General features: G+C 37.8%; 1 protein-coding gene across 3 annotated transcripts in view; it reads right to left on the bottom strand.

Moving 5' to 3' along the window:
* KIF13B (kinesin family member 13B) overlaps positions 1-16,731 on the bottom strand; it is a 127,522-nt gene that overhangs the window by 58,726 nt on the left and 52,065 nt on the right. For all 3 annotated transcript variants that reach the window (XM_062573288.1, XM_062573289.1, XM_062573290.1), the window contains exons 3-11: positions 15,054-15,066; positions 12,907-12,967; positions 11,505-11,597; positions 10,665-10,845; positions 10,209-10,296; positions 8,681-8,815; positions 6,932-7,044; positions 6,373-6,484; positions 1,598-1,810 (exon numbers count right to left, since the gene is read on the bottom strand). In XM_062573288.1, the coding sequence (XP_062429272.1) occupies positions 1,598-1,810; positions 6,373-6,484; positions 6,932-7,044; positions 8,681-8,815; positions 10,209-10,296; positions 10,665-10,845; positions 11,505-11,597; positions 12,907-12,967; positions 15,054-15,066 (1,009 nt within the window). The remainder of the gene's footprint in view (positions 1-1,597; positions 1,811-6,372; positions 6,485-6,931; positions 7,045-8,680; positions 8,816-10,208; positions 10,297-10,664; positions 10,846-11,504; positions 11,598-12,906; positions 12,968-15,053; positions 15,067-16,731) is intronic.

The raw sequence follows: 16,731 nt of genomic DNA, 5'->3' as shown, positions 1-16,731 counted from the left end.
GCTTCAACTGCAGAATGAGCTAGGTATTAAATAGGGCCAGTGGATGAACAGCATAGCAGCACTGCCGAAGTAATTCTCCTCACTCCCTCCACTACTCATTTGAAAGAAAAGTAAATGTAACTGAGAGATTCACAGGGCCATACTCAAACTAGAAAGGCAGTTGTACTTCTCTTTTGAAATTAGTTTAAATTCCCAGCTCAGGAAGGACATGCCGGTGGCTCTTGGCACAGACATGTTAAAAATATAATATTCATTCCAACAAGAAAAGATCAACATGCACGGATTACACAAGAAAAGGGGCAAAGAAGATAAAGTCTTATTCTTCCGGGAAAAAAAAAGTTAGCTGTCAAGTTCTGTTCTGCCATGGCTACTCAGGAGAAAAAAGGATACTGACACCAAAAGCAAAAAAAAAGAAACCCACAACTTCATAAGCTCTATATTGAGAAACAGGCTTTGAAAATGCAACCGACTGTCGTGATGTTTTTGTTCATAAAAAAAAAATATGCACATTTCTGTAAGAACAATTAGATAAGCTACAAGTGTAATGAACGGAAAGGAGAGCAAGACAATGAATGTGGCTTTCAACCTCCACTGTATAGCCTTTTAATAACAAATTAAACTTTTTTTTTCATCAATGCCACTCAGATGACAACAAGGGTGGGGTTTTAATACTTGGGAAAGGAAGCATGTATTACTTCATATTTAGGAAAGAGTATTCCATTGCTTTGGAGAGCTGCCGTTATTTTGGCATTAATGCCCACAAATGAAACACACAGGGAGTACTTACATCTCTCAAGGCACTTTAAGTCTGTGGTACACATTCTAGCAGAGTTTTCAGATATTTAACTTGAGGTATCTTAAATAAACTGATGTTCCCATACTGGATGTTTAGCATATTAGGTAGCTCAAATGAGAAGCGTCCAAATTCACTAGTCATTTCTAACATTACAGCCAGCATTCCCTGCAAACCTCATGAGACAAATACTGCAGTCACAATTTTTATAAGTTGCTGAGCAGCCAGATTTCATAACCATTGCTTTGCCACATTTGAGAAGAGAACTCAGATATATTCAAGTTCTTGGCCTTGGCCTAACGTTTAGACCATGCTCCCTTCATAATTTCGAGTGAACTATGCAAATATTCATAATATTGTCTAACATCTGCAAGAGATTGGATTCAGAAGAAACAGTTAAAGCTTGTAAGGAAGCAAGCATTATTAACTGAGTTCACATCTTGCAGGATGTGGCCACACTGAATTCTTAAAATATACAGGCAGAGCTCCACCTGTAAACAGCATGATCTTAAGACTTCATCCTTATGCCTGCCTACATGTCCTCTTTCCTCTGATCTGTTATCTCACGATAAAAACACGATTGCTCAAGAGCATGTTCAAATGGAACCTGGTATTTCATGTTATCATCCATGTTTCAACACCGACCTAAAGAAAAAAGGAAAGAGAAAGAAATGACACTAAGGGAGATTTGTGATAAATACTGCCTGATAATTCCTTGTGGCATTAATTTTTGAGAGCCAGGGAGGGCAGCTGTGACGCTGGGGATAACAGGATTTACCAGCCAGCTGAGGCTAAGAGTTGTACCTCTGCTTTCGTGAGCTGTTCTCGGAGCTTCACCACTTCCTCTCGGAGTTCCCGAATAATGCGAGCATTAGGGTCTTCGTTCACCACAGCATGGTTAACAATGTTCTTGGCCCGATCTGCGTACCTCAGTGTTGAAAGGGTCTCATCATAGTTGTCTGCCGCTGGGCTTACTGTTGCTACCATGGCAGTCTTGCTGTTACCACCAAGGCTATCCTGGAAAGTGGTAGAGGTTGTAAAATTAAGGCAGAAGGTTTCTTTGGTTTTAATGTACGAATGCACAGGGGAGCAAACAATAACCAAAGGCTGGGAGTATTTGGGGCACAACTATTAACAGCAATGTTTTTGTCAGAGCTACTCAGTTCAAAATTAATATTTCAAACTGCGTAGATCAAGCAAAGTTGTTATTTTCAATTGCTCTTTTTTCTTTTTTTATGTATGTTTAGGAAATATCATTCTTGGCTTTTAGAATCAGCATTAGTTTAAAAAGGAACAAAAAATAGTGCCCGTTTTGGTCTTAATGGTACCTAGAAAAGGCTCGAAAGGCTTGCTTCCACATTTTCTGCTTAGATTTAAAAAATAGAAATATAAGCAATTCAGCACTAGATTTCCCAGATACCATGGAAGAAGTACAGGGAAGATCATGATGAAGACAGTGTATCTTAATTTAAGGACTCAGAGTGACACATCTCCAGTACATACTTCCTCTAAATTACTTAAGTTACATTGATTAAAATCCACTTCCTGTCCATTTCACTTTCGTTCTGTATCCTGTAGTGGCAACACATCACGTGCTTTTTAGTTATTTTCTGATTATACTTTTAGGGCCAAAATTTGTATGCTGCTTAGTTTCCAGACTGCTAGCTTAGTCCTTACATCGCTTTTAAAAAGTATACCTGCCACATTTGCTTCTAAAAGCACAGCTGAACTACAGCTCTATTATTGTATTTTAAAGATCTCATAAATAATATAGTTGATTTTATTGTTATAAACACATTGGAACGGGGCCCTTCCTTTCTCCCCCTGCTTACACTGTTCAGAAATCTAAACCGAGTTGCATAAGAAAGAGCCTTACTGGAATTTGGTTGACAGAGAACAAGGGCGTGAAGCTACATTCCTGCAAGGCAATGTGTTGGAGAGGTGGGGGAAGGAAGCATTCAATCCTTTTACTGATTGCAAAAACAGCATGTTACAATTTTAGCCAGTCTAAAAAATAAAATATTTAGCTTTAAGTTTTGTAGAAATTCTGTTTTTCTTTTGTTTTTGTTTTTTAACCCAGTACCTCTTTTGGAGAAGACTCGTGATATTAACTTTCATCTTCAACAACCCATGAAATCTAGGTCAGGCGTCGCCATTAGAACAATCCGACTACATTAGCTGCTTGTCTAACCATTTCAATTACAAAGCACACACGCAGCTTTTCCTCCCAGTCATTAAAATGCCCCTTTAAGTATTTCCTTAAGACTCTCTTTGCTGCATGATGCCTAAAATAATTTGACAGCAGTCTGGCTGCTTCAGTGGTCAGACGAGCATCCACCACCCAGGCTGCTTCGCTGCGGTGGAGGTAGCACTCCGCTGTCTCCGGCCGCGTAAAGAGGCCGTGAGCTCTTCGAGCAGCGACCATAATTCCATTTGCACAGCGCTGCGAGGGACGACAGCGTGGTTGGGACTTGCAGGTAAACAGTAATTATAAAGAGAAGTCAGTGAAAACAACTCCCTTCTGACTGATGCCAACATGGTTTTCCCTTTTGGCATCTGGGAAACTGCCTGTGTTTACTTCACTAAATGCATTGCCTGGGAGAATGCACTCTGTGATCCTGAAATGTTTGTCCAAGGCTTCTGCTGAATACTCTAAAAGATCCAGTAGGAGCCCAGGACTCACTCGGGGGGATTTCTTTCTCTACCAAAGTCAGAACTTTGCTTCTGTCTGTCAATGGTTTGCAAAAATTAGAAATGACACTCTGCAAGAGCACTCCCAGTTCTGCACAAAATGATGAACTTTATCAGGGAGCTGGCTGGGCACTCATACTCCGAATAAAACCTTTACAGTTAGCACCTTGGGAACCTCCATCCACTGCGCTCATTAGTTCCCAAATAGGATTAATTCACCATCTGAACTGCAGCTCCTCTGCACAGGCAGCTGAGAAGGCAGTTGCAGCGATACGCCGTAATTCACAACACACCCATTTACTAGCCGGGTAAAGTTCCTCCGGTGCTGCGGGTATTCAAACCCAACGCCAGCCTGTCTGGTAGTTTTATGTATAAAACTGCTGGGCCCATTTCACTGGTTCTTTTGATGTTAAGCATTAAGGAAAGGTAGATGAGCAGTAAGCTGGTCTCTCATACGTGAAGGCAATGTCTGCAAACTACCCTGGAAAGGCTGGGTTTGCACATGATGGAAACAGAGGCAGAATGGAAATAAAGTTCAATTATCTCTAAGACTAAATTAGCCCAGTATTTGTTAGCCTCAAGATCACTGTGAAAACAATATGAAATATAAAGATAAAGAATATATTTTTAATAGCAGTCACCATTTAAGGTAATAAAAGCATAAAGTATTTCAAATAAAAGATATGCGGGGCTTTTGAATAAAATGGGAAAATGAGAGGTTTGTACCAATACAGTTTAATAAATCCAACAAGCTGAGAAGCTTATAGCCTGATTCTGCTTTTCAAAACTCCTCTTGGAACAAAAGTTTTCACCTACTGCTTTTGTCTAAAGATTCTCAACTAAATTATAAGCATGAAGCATTAGATCTTGAGATCTCCTGAACCCTACGGGTTTCTCAAGTTTGTGGACTGTACATAACAGATATTCCTAGTGTCAGAACACATTTACTCCACTTTGGCATCAAAATTAAAAGTTGAATGCTAGAGAAAAAAGACAGCCCATCATCTCATCGCTTCTACAAACAGCCATTTTTAAACAAATAAAACCCTCCTTAGATCTTTAAGAAATTTCCTCTTTCAAAGAAAGCTTCTCTTCAATGACCTTGTTTGTGAAAAAAATCCAGAACCCCCAAAACTTTTATTTGCACTTTAACATAGCTGGATGTTAAGGAGACAAAGGAAGTTTTCTTGAACGAAGGCAGAACAAAAGCACACTTCTATTTCTGAGCTGAAGCGTGTACTGTGTGTGCACGGTCATCATCATCTTAGCTACAATGAGTCAGACAGGTGCTAAACAGGAATTTCAATCTACTTGCTGGATTTGTTTAAAAATGGAACAGCATAACTAATTCCCACAACAACACTAGAAACTCATTAGCAAAGTTGCCACTTCTGTTTACTCAGACTATTATACCCATGTCAGGAACCCAAGTACAAACGCTACTAGAATAAACTGAAGAAAGTTGAATATTGTTGTCTGCAACTCTGCAGACAGGCAAAAATTACTTTTCAATAGAGGTAAAAAAAAAAAAAAATCCCCAAATAAATATAGAAAGGTGAAAATACATTTAAACACTAATGAAGACTTAGGGTGAGGAACACTGTGAAATGAGAATTTATTACACTACTGAAGAGCATACACATTATTTCTGTCAAGCCATTTTGATTTTTAGGTAGCCCTCCTGACTGTACTCTTTGCTGTCCAGTATCCGTAGTGTTAACCTTGGGAAGAACAGATAAATTTCCTAGTAGCAATGCTTAACAGAGAGCACAGAGAAAAATGAAGGCTTGTGGTGTCAAGGGGTTATACTAGTTGAGATTTTATTTCAACTTTTATTTCAGCCTATTTTTAAATCAACTTGTTTCCTTAAGGAAAAAATTCCTCTGGAATCACTATACCTCCAAGTAACTTGCAAGAAACATATTTTACACCTCAATTAAATCCTAGGAAACTCAGATTCAAACAATATTTTAAACCATCACTAAGCACCCTGCATTGGTGGGGAGACAAAGCACACAATTAGGGAAGATAAAATCCCACCTCTAGCAGCAGGCTAGCTTTCTGAGGATTGAAGTCGCTAAACTTACATCTGCCACTTATTCAGAGAATAGGAGAACATTTTTCTTCATCAGGCTACCACGCTTTTAAGAACCCTACGTAGAAAGTGCTAAGAACAAGAGAAAGAGTTTGCATTTTGACATACATAGGGCTCATTTAACAATTCTGATCTTCAGTTAGACCTTACAGGTGTTCATCCAAGTGCCATGATGATCCAGCCTTTTTTTTTTTTTATATATATAAAAAATATCAACCAGAGTTCTATGCAGTACAGAAACTGAATTAACAACTCAGTTCACATGACTGTGATATACAAACTCTTCTGACCTGTTCCTTAGACTGTATCTGGGATAGTGCTCTGCAATTATACCCTGCTGACAGAAGCAGGCTATGTTAACATACATATTAGAAAATTAGCAAAAAGGTAATGGTCTTAATCAAAGTCTAAGCTAACCACATCAGTATGTAAACTTCAGCTACATAGGGCAATAGCCCAAATTAATTTAGTTCCAAGATTCTGTGTGTAGCTGACTGTAAACTGACCTAGAAAAGATAATGCTTTTTAAAAAAGTTCCTTATTCTTTAGATCATTACAGATAAGCAGAAGACAGGGATTATACTTAGTCTGTGGAGAGACTAATGGCTTCCATCCAGCTAATTTTGCAAAGTGAAGGATGGCTAATATCAAAACCAGAAAATCCAGTAAAAGAATAGCATTTTACTTCGCTGAATGTGACTCTTCTCCTCTCTTCGTCCTTTTTATTCCCATTAAAAAAAAAAAAAAAGAAAAAAGAAAGAAAAAAAAGAAAAGAAAGGATAAAAGTACTTACTTTAAGTAACCAAGTGAGGACAGAATCACGGTAAGGAACAAATTTGTTCTTGTTCTTGCCAGCAGCCTGATCTGCCAAGGCAGAAATAACCAGACCAAGAGTTGTAAGGGATCTGTACAGAAAACACAAGCAGTCATTAACAATTGCATATATTTGTAAGTCAAAAGCTTGTTTAGACAGTCACTTGCCAAAAATGAGCTTCAAGCAAAAAATATACAGTGCAGTTTTGATTAGTGCTATTCTTTCTTCACACAAGCTGTACTGCATTGCAATACGTTTTCAGCCATCATCATCACGCCTTTACCATGCAACTACACAGTAGCTGCAGGAACGCAAGCCCAGAATGAAAAATGTCAACCATTTTAAATTAGTGGAGATCTCATTCAAACTTATAAGGCTATTTTATGGTAGAAGGAATACAGCAAAGGGAAGAAGAAAACTGGCTGCAATGAGTACCCCACAGAAGATTATACTGATTTTATCCTACATTAGAATTACATTGTATTTAGCACTCATCAACATACTGATATGAACAGAAAAAGAAATAATCAAGTCTTACTTGTTAATGTTACTTCCTTCTTTCAGCCTGTCTCCGGCAGCACCAGTCTTAGTTGCCCTTTCACTGCCTGCTAAGTCAACCAGACTCAACTTGCCCACCTTCTCACCTGAGGTCTGCAGAAGGAACCAGAGAAGAGCTAGTGTTAATTCACTCAAATCAAGTTACACAGTGTGACATATTTTCAAACAAGAATCAAGTCCTTCATATCTTGGTGTAGGCTCATTACAGTTGTTTCAACAGCTTTGAAAGTCATAGTACAATATTCTGCAATAACTCATTATTTGCTGCTTTAGAAACAACAGGATTTAAAGTGAGGTCAGATATACTGATATATTCAAGATACCTACCAAGACATTTCAAAAATCTCCAGAGTAGAGGAACATACGGCATATTACTTAAATGTTGAAGCAAGAACACATGTAGAGGGAATACAAGCTGGGTTCATGTATGAAAATACACAGGGTCTACAATCTCTGCCTTTGTTTTATCATCTTGAAAACAGTCTCCCCAGAATCTCAGATTTTATGCCAAGTTTCATCTCTAGTTTTCCCAGAGTAAGAATGAATATGACACTCAGCAGCATGCCATAATTTATGAAAATGATTACAATTGCAGGTCTCCTATATCCTAAAGGGCATCCTAGAAGGAGTTCCAAGCTGTGTATTTCAATCCTGTAACACAGATTTTGTTGTAAGCCCCTGTTATTCCTTATACCTCTTGCCAAGTATCTTATTTGACTCAAAATGACCTTCTGAAACACGTCATAAATTTTATATATCAATCTAAAGTTGAATAGAGAACAGTATGAAGAGAGTCTTTAAGAACAGTTTGCTTGCTTCTTGCTTTTCTGTAGCTGCTATGACTTAAGCATCTCAGTATCACAACTGCAAAGTGCAATGTTCCTCTAAACAAACAGGAAAATCAGAACCAAAATGCTTTTGAAAATGTTACTCCAAGCCTCTCAAAATACAATGTGATCATCAGGGCATACTGAAATACGCAATTTCCAGAACTGAAAGGAACTGCAGGTCAGAAAACAGAGCAATCTGTTCCAGAAATTTACACAGTGAGTACAGGAAGACGTAGAAGAGAAAAAGACTAAGTAAGTCAAAACTACCACCTTGCATCCAGGCTGAGAATAGCCACGTGATAAAAGCAACATAGCACATAAAAAAAACCCAGAACAATAAAGAAATTCTGGCAAACCAAGGAGTTCAGCATAGGAAGACTGTTGATTTGAAGGGAAAGGGGGGAAAAAAAACCCAAAGAACAATAAAAATTGGTTGGATAATAAGATTGGCAGAGATTGAGAAGTACCGGGGGAAAAAATTCAAACATTCATTATACTTTATAGTGAACAGTACTATCAAGTGTTCAGAAAAGTATCATTGCATTCAATAGTTGGGGGACATACAAGACTTAAGATTTGCTCCACAGATACTCAAAATCTCTCCAAGGCTTTGGAGACATTATGGAGTTGCTCAACTACAGAACTCAACAAAGTTTGAGAACCCATCAAAACTGACTTCCCTCCCTTTGGGCACAAGCACGTGAGCTGTAGAAGGACTTGACTAGACAAAGCCGTATCCAGCCTGACGCAGTGCTAGCAGTGCAGCAGAGCTGGAGGCTGTAGTAAATGATCTCCTGAGATCCCTTTCATCCAATATTTCTGTGATTCCATGAATTATATTAAAGCAAAAGTAGTACATCCAAGGTTAAAATCTAGACATTATAACTCATTTTACTCACCCCTGAGTGTACGTCATAAAGTGTGTGGGTGAGGATAATCTTGAAGACTGCATGTGACCGACTGCTTTCCTCATTCATGTTGGTTGCAGCCACTGTTCGAGATTTGTTGCCCTCAGACATCAAGGACTCTATGTCCTAGATACAATTTTTACAGTCATAAACATGTTTGCATTAACATTCTTTTCACTTATCTACCTAAACAATCTCATTTTGGTAAAATACAGCGAGTTTCTCACTGTTTACTCATGAAGTGTGAGAACAAAACATTGTGACCTTTCCTTTACAGATTAGAAATTAAACAATGTTGTTACACGCACATTTATCCATTACCTCTACCTGGATATCAAATTATCAGCAAAAAGTTATGTAACTAGCTGCACAAAAAGACACTTTAAAGTAAAGAAAAAAATAAAAGCAATGAAACAGCAATTCATGTTTGAAACACTCCAACACTGTAGCCTCAGTTGGCAAACACACATTCTTGAAAGCCCCAATACTGACATAAGGCTCAAAGTTTTATAAATAAAAGCTAAACAGAACCACTGTAGAACAGGTCATTCTGTTCCTGTTACAAATAAGAACTTGTAAAGTCCTCTGAATCCAGGCATGTTAAATTAGGGCACTTGAGAAATATGCAGCTCCCATGCTTCAGTGTTTTATAACAAATGTGTAAAACAGTTAAAACCTTAGAGCCTTGCGTTTAACTTTCATTTACCCAGTTTTAGCAGGATGATGCTAAAGAAAACCAAAAGCAATCACACAAAAGAACACTACAGACCACTTTGACTCCTTACTCTGAATTATGCAAAGCTGCTGGGCAACATGTAAAAGACACGCATGCAATGTGGTTTTTATTAACAGAAACCAGGAGAGGGAGGTCCATGAGTAAGTGGTGGGACTGCAGTAGGAAGGGTTACAAAACTACTGTTTTGTACGTTTTGCTTAGTGTGACAGAACATTTAATGGTTGCTCCCACAGTGCATCAATTGCTTCCTAAAAATTAGCGTGCTCTTAGAATGCATACATGTATACTTGCTATACAACCAACCAGAAGCCTTCTCAACAAACACTTTTCATGCAACGCTCTCAAGCATTTGCCTTATAACGAACTATTAGTTTATACTTCCAAGGTGTCTGTGCTACATGTAAGTGAATTACTGGGCCATAACATGTCACCCAAGGAGTGACAAGATGTGGTACTGAAGCCCATCTCTTCTCTATCGTGGTTCTGTATTTAATCACTGAACACTGTTTCTCAGCAATACAGTTTAAACTTAGCTTAATGCTGTGAGGAAAGCTGTTTCACTAAATAGCTTAACTTTTCTCAGAATTATTACGTACAACAGGATGACTATATGCATCTGTTCTTCACCTTTCTCCAGTAAAACTAACACAACAATCCTACAGATGTCCTACAGGTTACTGCTACAGTGAATTGGGAATAGGTTAATAGATCTGTCCTTACATAAAGGATGGTTCCCAAGTGTTTAGGATGTCCACACAAGCCTTTCATAAAATTGATCCTTACCTTGTAGCTAGCAACAGCTAGTTTGGATAGGCCATCTACATAAGGACCATAAACACTGTGTTCTCTAACTTTTAATGACTGACGGCTTCTGGATGGAAAAAAAAAAGTTATTTATAAGCACGCAACTGATTTAAGATGGCAACATTTACAGTGAATCATATTTCTCACTGACATGTCAAACACAATGGTCTTACAGATAGCATATAAAGCACAGAGCAAGGACTATAATGAAAATAACCAAAAAAGCCTTATGTCTATACACATAAAATGCAGATACTAACATTTTACTTTCAGTTTTACTACTTTATTTAAGTTAAAAGGACACTGGAGATCAGAAGGAAGAGAAAGTCATCCTACCACAATGGTGAAGAGAGTGTCTATTAAGATAAATTAGTACATGGGAAAGAAGAGTATATTCCAGCATATTACAGTGCTGTTTACATATACATTGCTTACCCTTTTGGGTCAAGAAGATCTCTGACTTTCTCATTGTATATCTCCATGTAGGACACTTCCACTTTGAAACTCTGCTCTTCATTTTCCTCTTTCTGTGCTCTTTCAAAAAGTCCACTGCAAAGTCTAGGGATTAATCCAGGCTGGTCAGCAGTACCCATCATTGTGTAAGATTTTCCAGATCCTGTAAAATTGAATCTATAATAAGTGTACATGCAACAAATTTTCTTTGCTGTGTGGAACATGGAAAGGAAATGGAGAGAAGAGATTCTAAAAAAATCAAGTTTGCATTTTGGGGAAAGGTATTTGTACAGGTTTTCTATTTTAAAGAAAATAAGACATCATTTAGCTAAAAACAGTCTAGTTAATGAAACAGTAAGATGAGAAAGTCGGTTCAAACTGACTGAAAATACTTTTTCAGATAGATACAGTCTTTCTGTACATGACAGTCCAGTAACACCCACATTTTATTATGCACCACACTGAGAAAAACTAGTTGCACAAGCATTTTTGCTTATTACATCTAAAATGATGATTAAAGATTATTCTAATTGCAGAGGCAGAAGATATTAATGATGTACTAAACTCAAGGACAGTCACGATCATCCAAAAGATGATAATCTAAAGGCATGGAAAATCAGGGTAGTCAGCAACAGACAAGTTCCTCATGCTGTTCACCTCAGTCACATATCTAGCATCATGAAGGAGAAAAATATTTCTTATCTACATCGCAAGGCATTTCTCCTCAAAGGATACCACAACATCCATGAACAAGTGATTCCAGTCAGATCATAACATCTTTTGCATCAACAACGTTTTTGCTGATATCCTGCAGAGACTTACCTGTTTGCCCATAGGCAAAGATGCAAGCGTTATAGCCTTCAAAGGCATTCTGAAGAATATTCTCTCCAAGGCACTTGAAAACAACATCTTGACCTAAAAAATGAAACACAAAAACTAATGTTGAAAGAAAGCGCCAGATTTCTTTCTTCCTTGATTTGAGTTCTTCCCTGATCATGTAAAAGCAAACAGTTAATGTTTTCCTGCTGTTCTTGACTAAACAATGCATTTGGCATCCAGTATTCATTTCTTCAACTGGAGCAAGGCCATTGGCCAGCAGATGCTCTCCAGATTCGCACTACTATAAAAATCAGAATCTGTGATTATTGCACATATATCTATATGTGCTTGCAACAATATCCTAACAATGTTCTTACTCAGAAGCTTCATCAGTGGAGGATCTACTACCAAGTACAGAATTTCATCCATAAGTGAAAGGTAGCACCTCAAAATACATTCCATACTTTAACAACTGCCATTTGATTTTAATTTAGGACAATTAGTAGAGCACTAGATATTTTACAGTAAGTAAAAGGAATTAAATTATGCCATGAAAAGACTTTTGCAAAGAAGGACTCAAAACTGCATGGGATATATTACAGCATAAGGCATATACACTAGCAAACTATATGGTGTATGACTTTTTTTTTTTTGAAAACGTCTATGTTTTCTCAAATGCCTTATTAAATTACTGTTCATTTAATTATCTGATACATTAAATAAAGTCTGTAAATATGTGCATCTTTTAGCATGTATTTTACTTATCAACAGAAACAAGCATAACTGAATCCTAATTTCAAAAGCTAAATGAAAAAAGGGGAAAGGGGAAAGACCACAAAATGTTAAGTGCAAATATATATTAACCACAGCTATTTGCCAAAACATGTCTATAATGCTTAGAAAACTCTACTCATTAAATAGGTTACACATTCACCTGTACACATATATTAACATATCCCTATATTAAAGAACATTTTACTGCCACTCTAGTTTTTCAGTTCTAAGATGACGTCAAACTCCAGTCAGCACTGGGAAACATAATCGTCAAAGTATATTTAGCAAGGTTTCTCAAATCCTGAAAAGAAATGAATCTGATGCTTTTAAAACTATGTATTTGGAAACAGTATGTTAGATAGAGATGTGAATATGAGTAAGTCGTGATTTTGATGGATTCCTCAATTTTCTGCATTGCAGATGGATAGCAATGCCTACAACCATCCTGATCATCACTTTCAGAGATGAAAAGTAGGAATGATTTAAGATTTTTTTTTTTTTTTTGACAACAGCCAGTCGCACAGGGAAAAGGTGTTCCATGCCATATGGTCTGTGCCCTTTAGCAAATATGTATTATAATTAGATTAGTCGTACGTGGAGACAGCAAGCATACAACTACAGTAAATATTACCTGCAAATTTTTCTTTGACAGATTCATCCATAGACCAAAAGCAGTGATCATATGCAAACACCTGTAGGAAAACCACCAGGAGAGCACCTTGTAAGAGCTATTGCCAAATCAAACATGTTACCGCTGTTCTGACAGCGCTGTTTCACACTAGCTAATCTCCTGTTCCTTGGGGCCACCCCAAACTTACAGCATGCATCCCCACAGCGGTCTATTTACTTTCCATGAGTTTGAAGCCTAAACAAGCTCTTCACCTTTCTAAATTCAAAGTTGCACCTTGTATTTATTTTTGACTTTCTACTGCACGAATGCAGTACTACGCTCTCCCAAAGTTCCCGGTGTGCCAACTGACTGGATGTCACAGAGCTCACCGTAACCCTGCAAACCCATCCTTACAATCCATTTTTCACAAGGATTTCTATTTGGCAAACTGCCAGATGTCCCTTGGCTGTTTCTATCATTTCCCCATACCTCTTGGATGCATAAATTAAAAACATGCCTTGGGGTAGGAACCTCTTTCTGCACAACAGCAGTACGTACTTCTACACTGCTGGCAAACAGAAGCTGCAGCCACCGCCAAAGACTAGCGGTTGTAATGACCAATATACAGCAAACGAGTTCCACCATTAGAATAGTAGTTCTGTAGCCTTTCTAAATAGAAACATTTTCAATTTTGTGGTAAATCCATTTAAAGTGGATGCGCCTTTTTCATCATAAAAGTGTGCCTTAAACAAGACTGTGTGCAGTACAGGATCTTAGGCTGTGCAAATAGATTTTCCTAGAACAACTCCTCTGAATACCTATTTTCAAGAAAAAAAGAAAGAAAAAGGTAGTATCTAATCTACATTCACATGAGCAAAGTATACTCTGTAGGATCGAGGAAAAGGGCAGAGCCATGTGTTGTCCTTTGGTTGTTTTCTTCTCATCTAGGATTAATTAAGGCTGCTCTTTCCTCTTCAGCTGATGTTTACATTACTTTAGATCAAGCGGGCAGAGTAAATGTACCATAGCAGCATCTCACATTTACCTTCTGGACCCCCATTCCATTATTTTAGAAGATCTCATTTTACCGATTAACATATTTTTATGTTCAGTTTTAGTAAATCTGTTGTGTGGATACACTAAACTCACTGCTAATGAAGCAAGATCTGCACAGGTAGCCAAAACTAACAGTTTTTAATCAGTAAAGCTGATAGGAAAAAAATCTGTAGCATCAAATCTATTGTTTTAATGGTATCAAAAATGGGAGTATCCTAAAAAAAAAAAAAAAAGAAAGAGAGAGAGAGAGAGAGAAAATAAAGACTGAGTCTGTAGCGAATTACTTCAGTTACATCATTTTCTAATAGATCATATAGATCATATAATGGATCTGAATTATGATTTCAGGACTCAGAGAGCAATAATGTAAATCTTCACCAATCACTTATACTTGCTTATATTTGTACTATACTGCTTTCATTTATATGAAATACGTCGGAAAATTATGCAGGAATTGAAAATCCATATAACCAGCACATCCAAACTTGCTATCTACATTTTATTAAAACGCTTAAACTAGCAACATCCTTCAAATTTAAACAACTCATCTTCACAAAAATGCAGTGCATTTTGCCTATACTACATTAATATGTCTAAGCATCAAGAGATAAAAGAGGTTATTTTACATGCTCTGATTGAGGAAACAACAGCTTGTTTGTTTAAAATTAAGCTATTGTGGTTCTCTGAATTATTATATGATTATACCATTCCCAGCTTTCAGAGTGTTTAATAAAACATCATTAGCTATATGACCACATCAGTAAAGTTGAATTTTAATAGGCTAGGACAGTCATAGGATCGTAAGCTGTAACAACAAATGAGTTTGCACAAATACCAGAAAAAGCTTTAAAACCCCACAAATAACAAGTACTCTTCCAGTCACAGTCTGTAATGCTGAGTATGTATGTTCTCATTTGTTCCTGTGACTCATTTTTTGGCAAGGGCTATATAGTGCTCTTCCGCAGCACGGAGATGCCTCAAGTTTCTTACACAACAGCTGATTGACTACAGAACTGTTTTTCAAAATGCTTCTAATATTTGGATAACCCACGACTGAATTAGCGATACAACAATTTTCACCCGCTGATTTAAAGTGCAATAAAAGCTCTTACCTTTGGTTGGGTCCTGCAGGCATCAGCAGCAGAACAAATGGGAAAAGATGGGATATAGGGTTAGAAACAGAAAAACAAAGACATTTAGCTTCAGTGAATTTAGCTGAATTACCTCATCATTAATAACTCCTCACTGGAATGCTGCATTTGAAAGTTCATTTCTTTCCTCAAACCTCCCTTTGTTTACAGAGTCCAAATCATTTTTATAAACCAAAGCTTACTCTTTTCAAAAAGTAACACCTGAAATGTTTAAAAGCTGATTTTAAATTGAAAGTCACTGACTTTCTGCCTCCATCTCCTCCTCATTCTCTCCTAAGTTTTTTCTTGTGACACTTCTCTTTCCAGTTTTGTAGGTGTCATTGACTCTTAAAAATGAAATACCCAATCAATATAAAAATACCCAGAAATATTTGTGCAGGAACTTCAGGGGAGTTATTCAAGAGGACGTTTCAGAGTTCAGCCCTTGAACTTGCCCCGCTCAGTTCCCCCAAGTTTCTGGGGAATCAGAACAAACATTTGTTTTCTTAAAAGAATGAGTGGAGAAAAGCAATTCCTTTAATTTATTACATGCATAATTTAAAAGTTTTCTACACGGCTCAGTAAGTACTAGAGTGACCTTTAAAGCAATAGCACAGCAATAGTCAACACGCCACTGACTTAGAAACTGGCACCAGCTCATGCAGCTTCCTCACATACAGAAGCCTGGAGAAGCAGAGAAAACATAACTACAAGAAATTGATATTCTCTTTATCCTGGACCTTACAAACAACATCAGTAAGCCCTTGACAAAAGCAAAGTCTTGTGATATGCATCACTGATTTCTTTTGACAGAGCAGGGGAAGGAAACAGGAATAAAAGACTATACTCTCACAGCTCTTACTGCTCACTTGGGTTGAGAAGTGAATTTAAGATCACAATTCCTTTGCATTATCTCTCAAAAGATATTATTTAAGAATCAGGTCCATCACCTCTGTTTTCTCAGGCTCAAATCTAGCACCAATATCTGTTTGCAATGGCAGCAGCTTTGGTTAGCAGCAGAGTCGGCGTGATCCTCTGGGCGGTATGATGCCAAGGCTACCTCGAGACAACCGTAAATATGGGGTCATCTGAGCATGCAGCAACAGCATTTTCCCCACAGCGTCCGGCAAAGGCCGAATAAAAGCTCTCCCCAAGATTTCTGGTAGCATGTGTAGTATGGGCTCTCGAGAGTCTCTGTCGTTTTTAGGTGGGTCGTAGACAGGGAGGTGGAACGAGGGAACTGCCCCCACCAGGGCTTTCATCCGGATACAGAAGACATTGGAACGCCAGGAGATTCGCTTGCTGTAACGTATTTGAAGACGCAAGAGCATTTTGTTGGCAGTTGATCTTTCAGGCCCTCAACAGGGCACATATTATTCACTTGGATTAAAGCAGCAATAAGGATATAATCTCAAAAGTCATATTGCATGTGCAATTTTAAGAGGAGGGATTACACTGGGCTATGTAAATCATTAAGCTTAGTTTAGGCTAAACATCTAAGTACCTCATTTTCTAAAAAAAAGCACATAGACATGATACCATGTCTTCCTTGCAGCCTCACTTCATCCGAATAGGCATGAAGATGATCTACGTGTAAGGAACAGGGTGTACAGCATTCTGGATGCGGTGCAGCTATCTAGAGCTGTAGCTTGTTCTGTGT

Source organism: Rhea pennata, chromosome 3 (genome assembly GCF_028389875.1).
Source record: "Rhea pennata isolate bPtePen1 chromosome 3, bPtePen1.pri, whole genome shotgun sequence".
NCBI lineage: Eukaryota > Metazoa > Chordata > Aves > Rheiformes > Rheidae > Rhea > Rhea pennata.
Note: the sequence above shows the minus strand (reverse complement) of the source record. Positions and strands in the feature narration are given on the sequence as shown.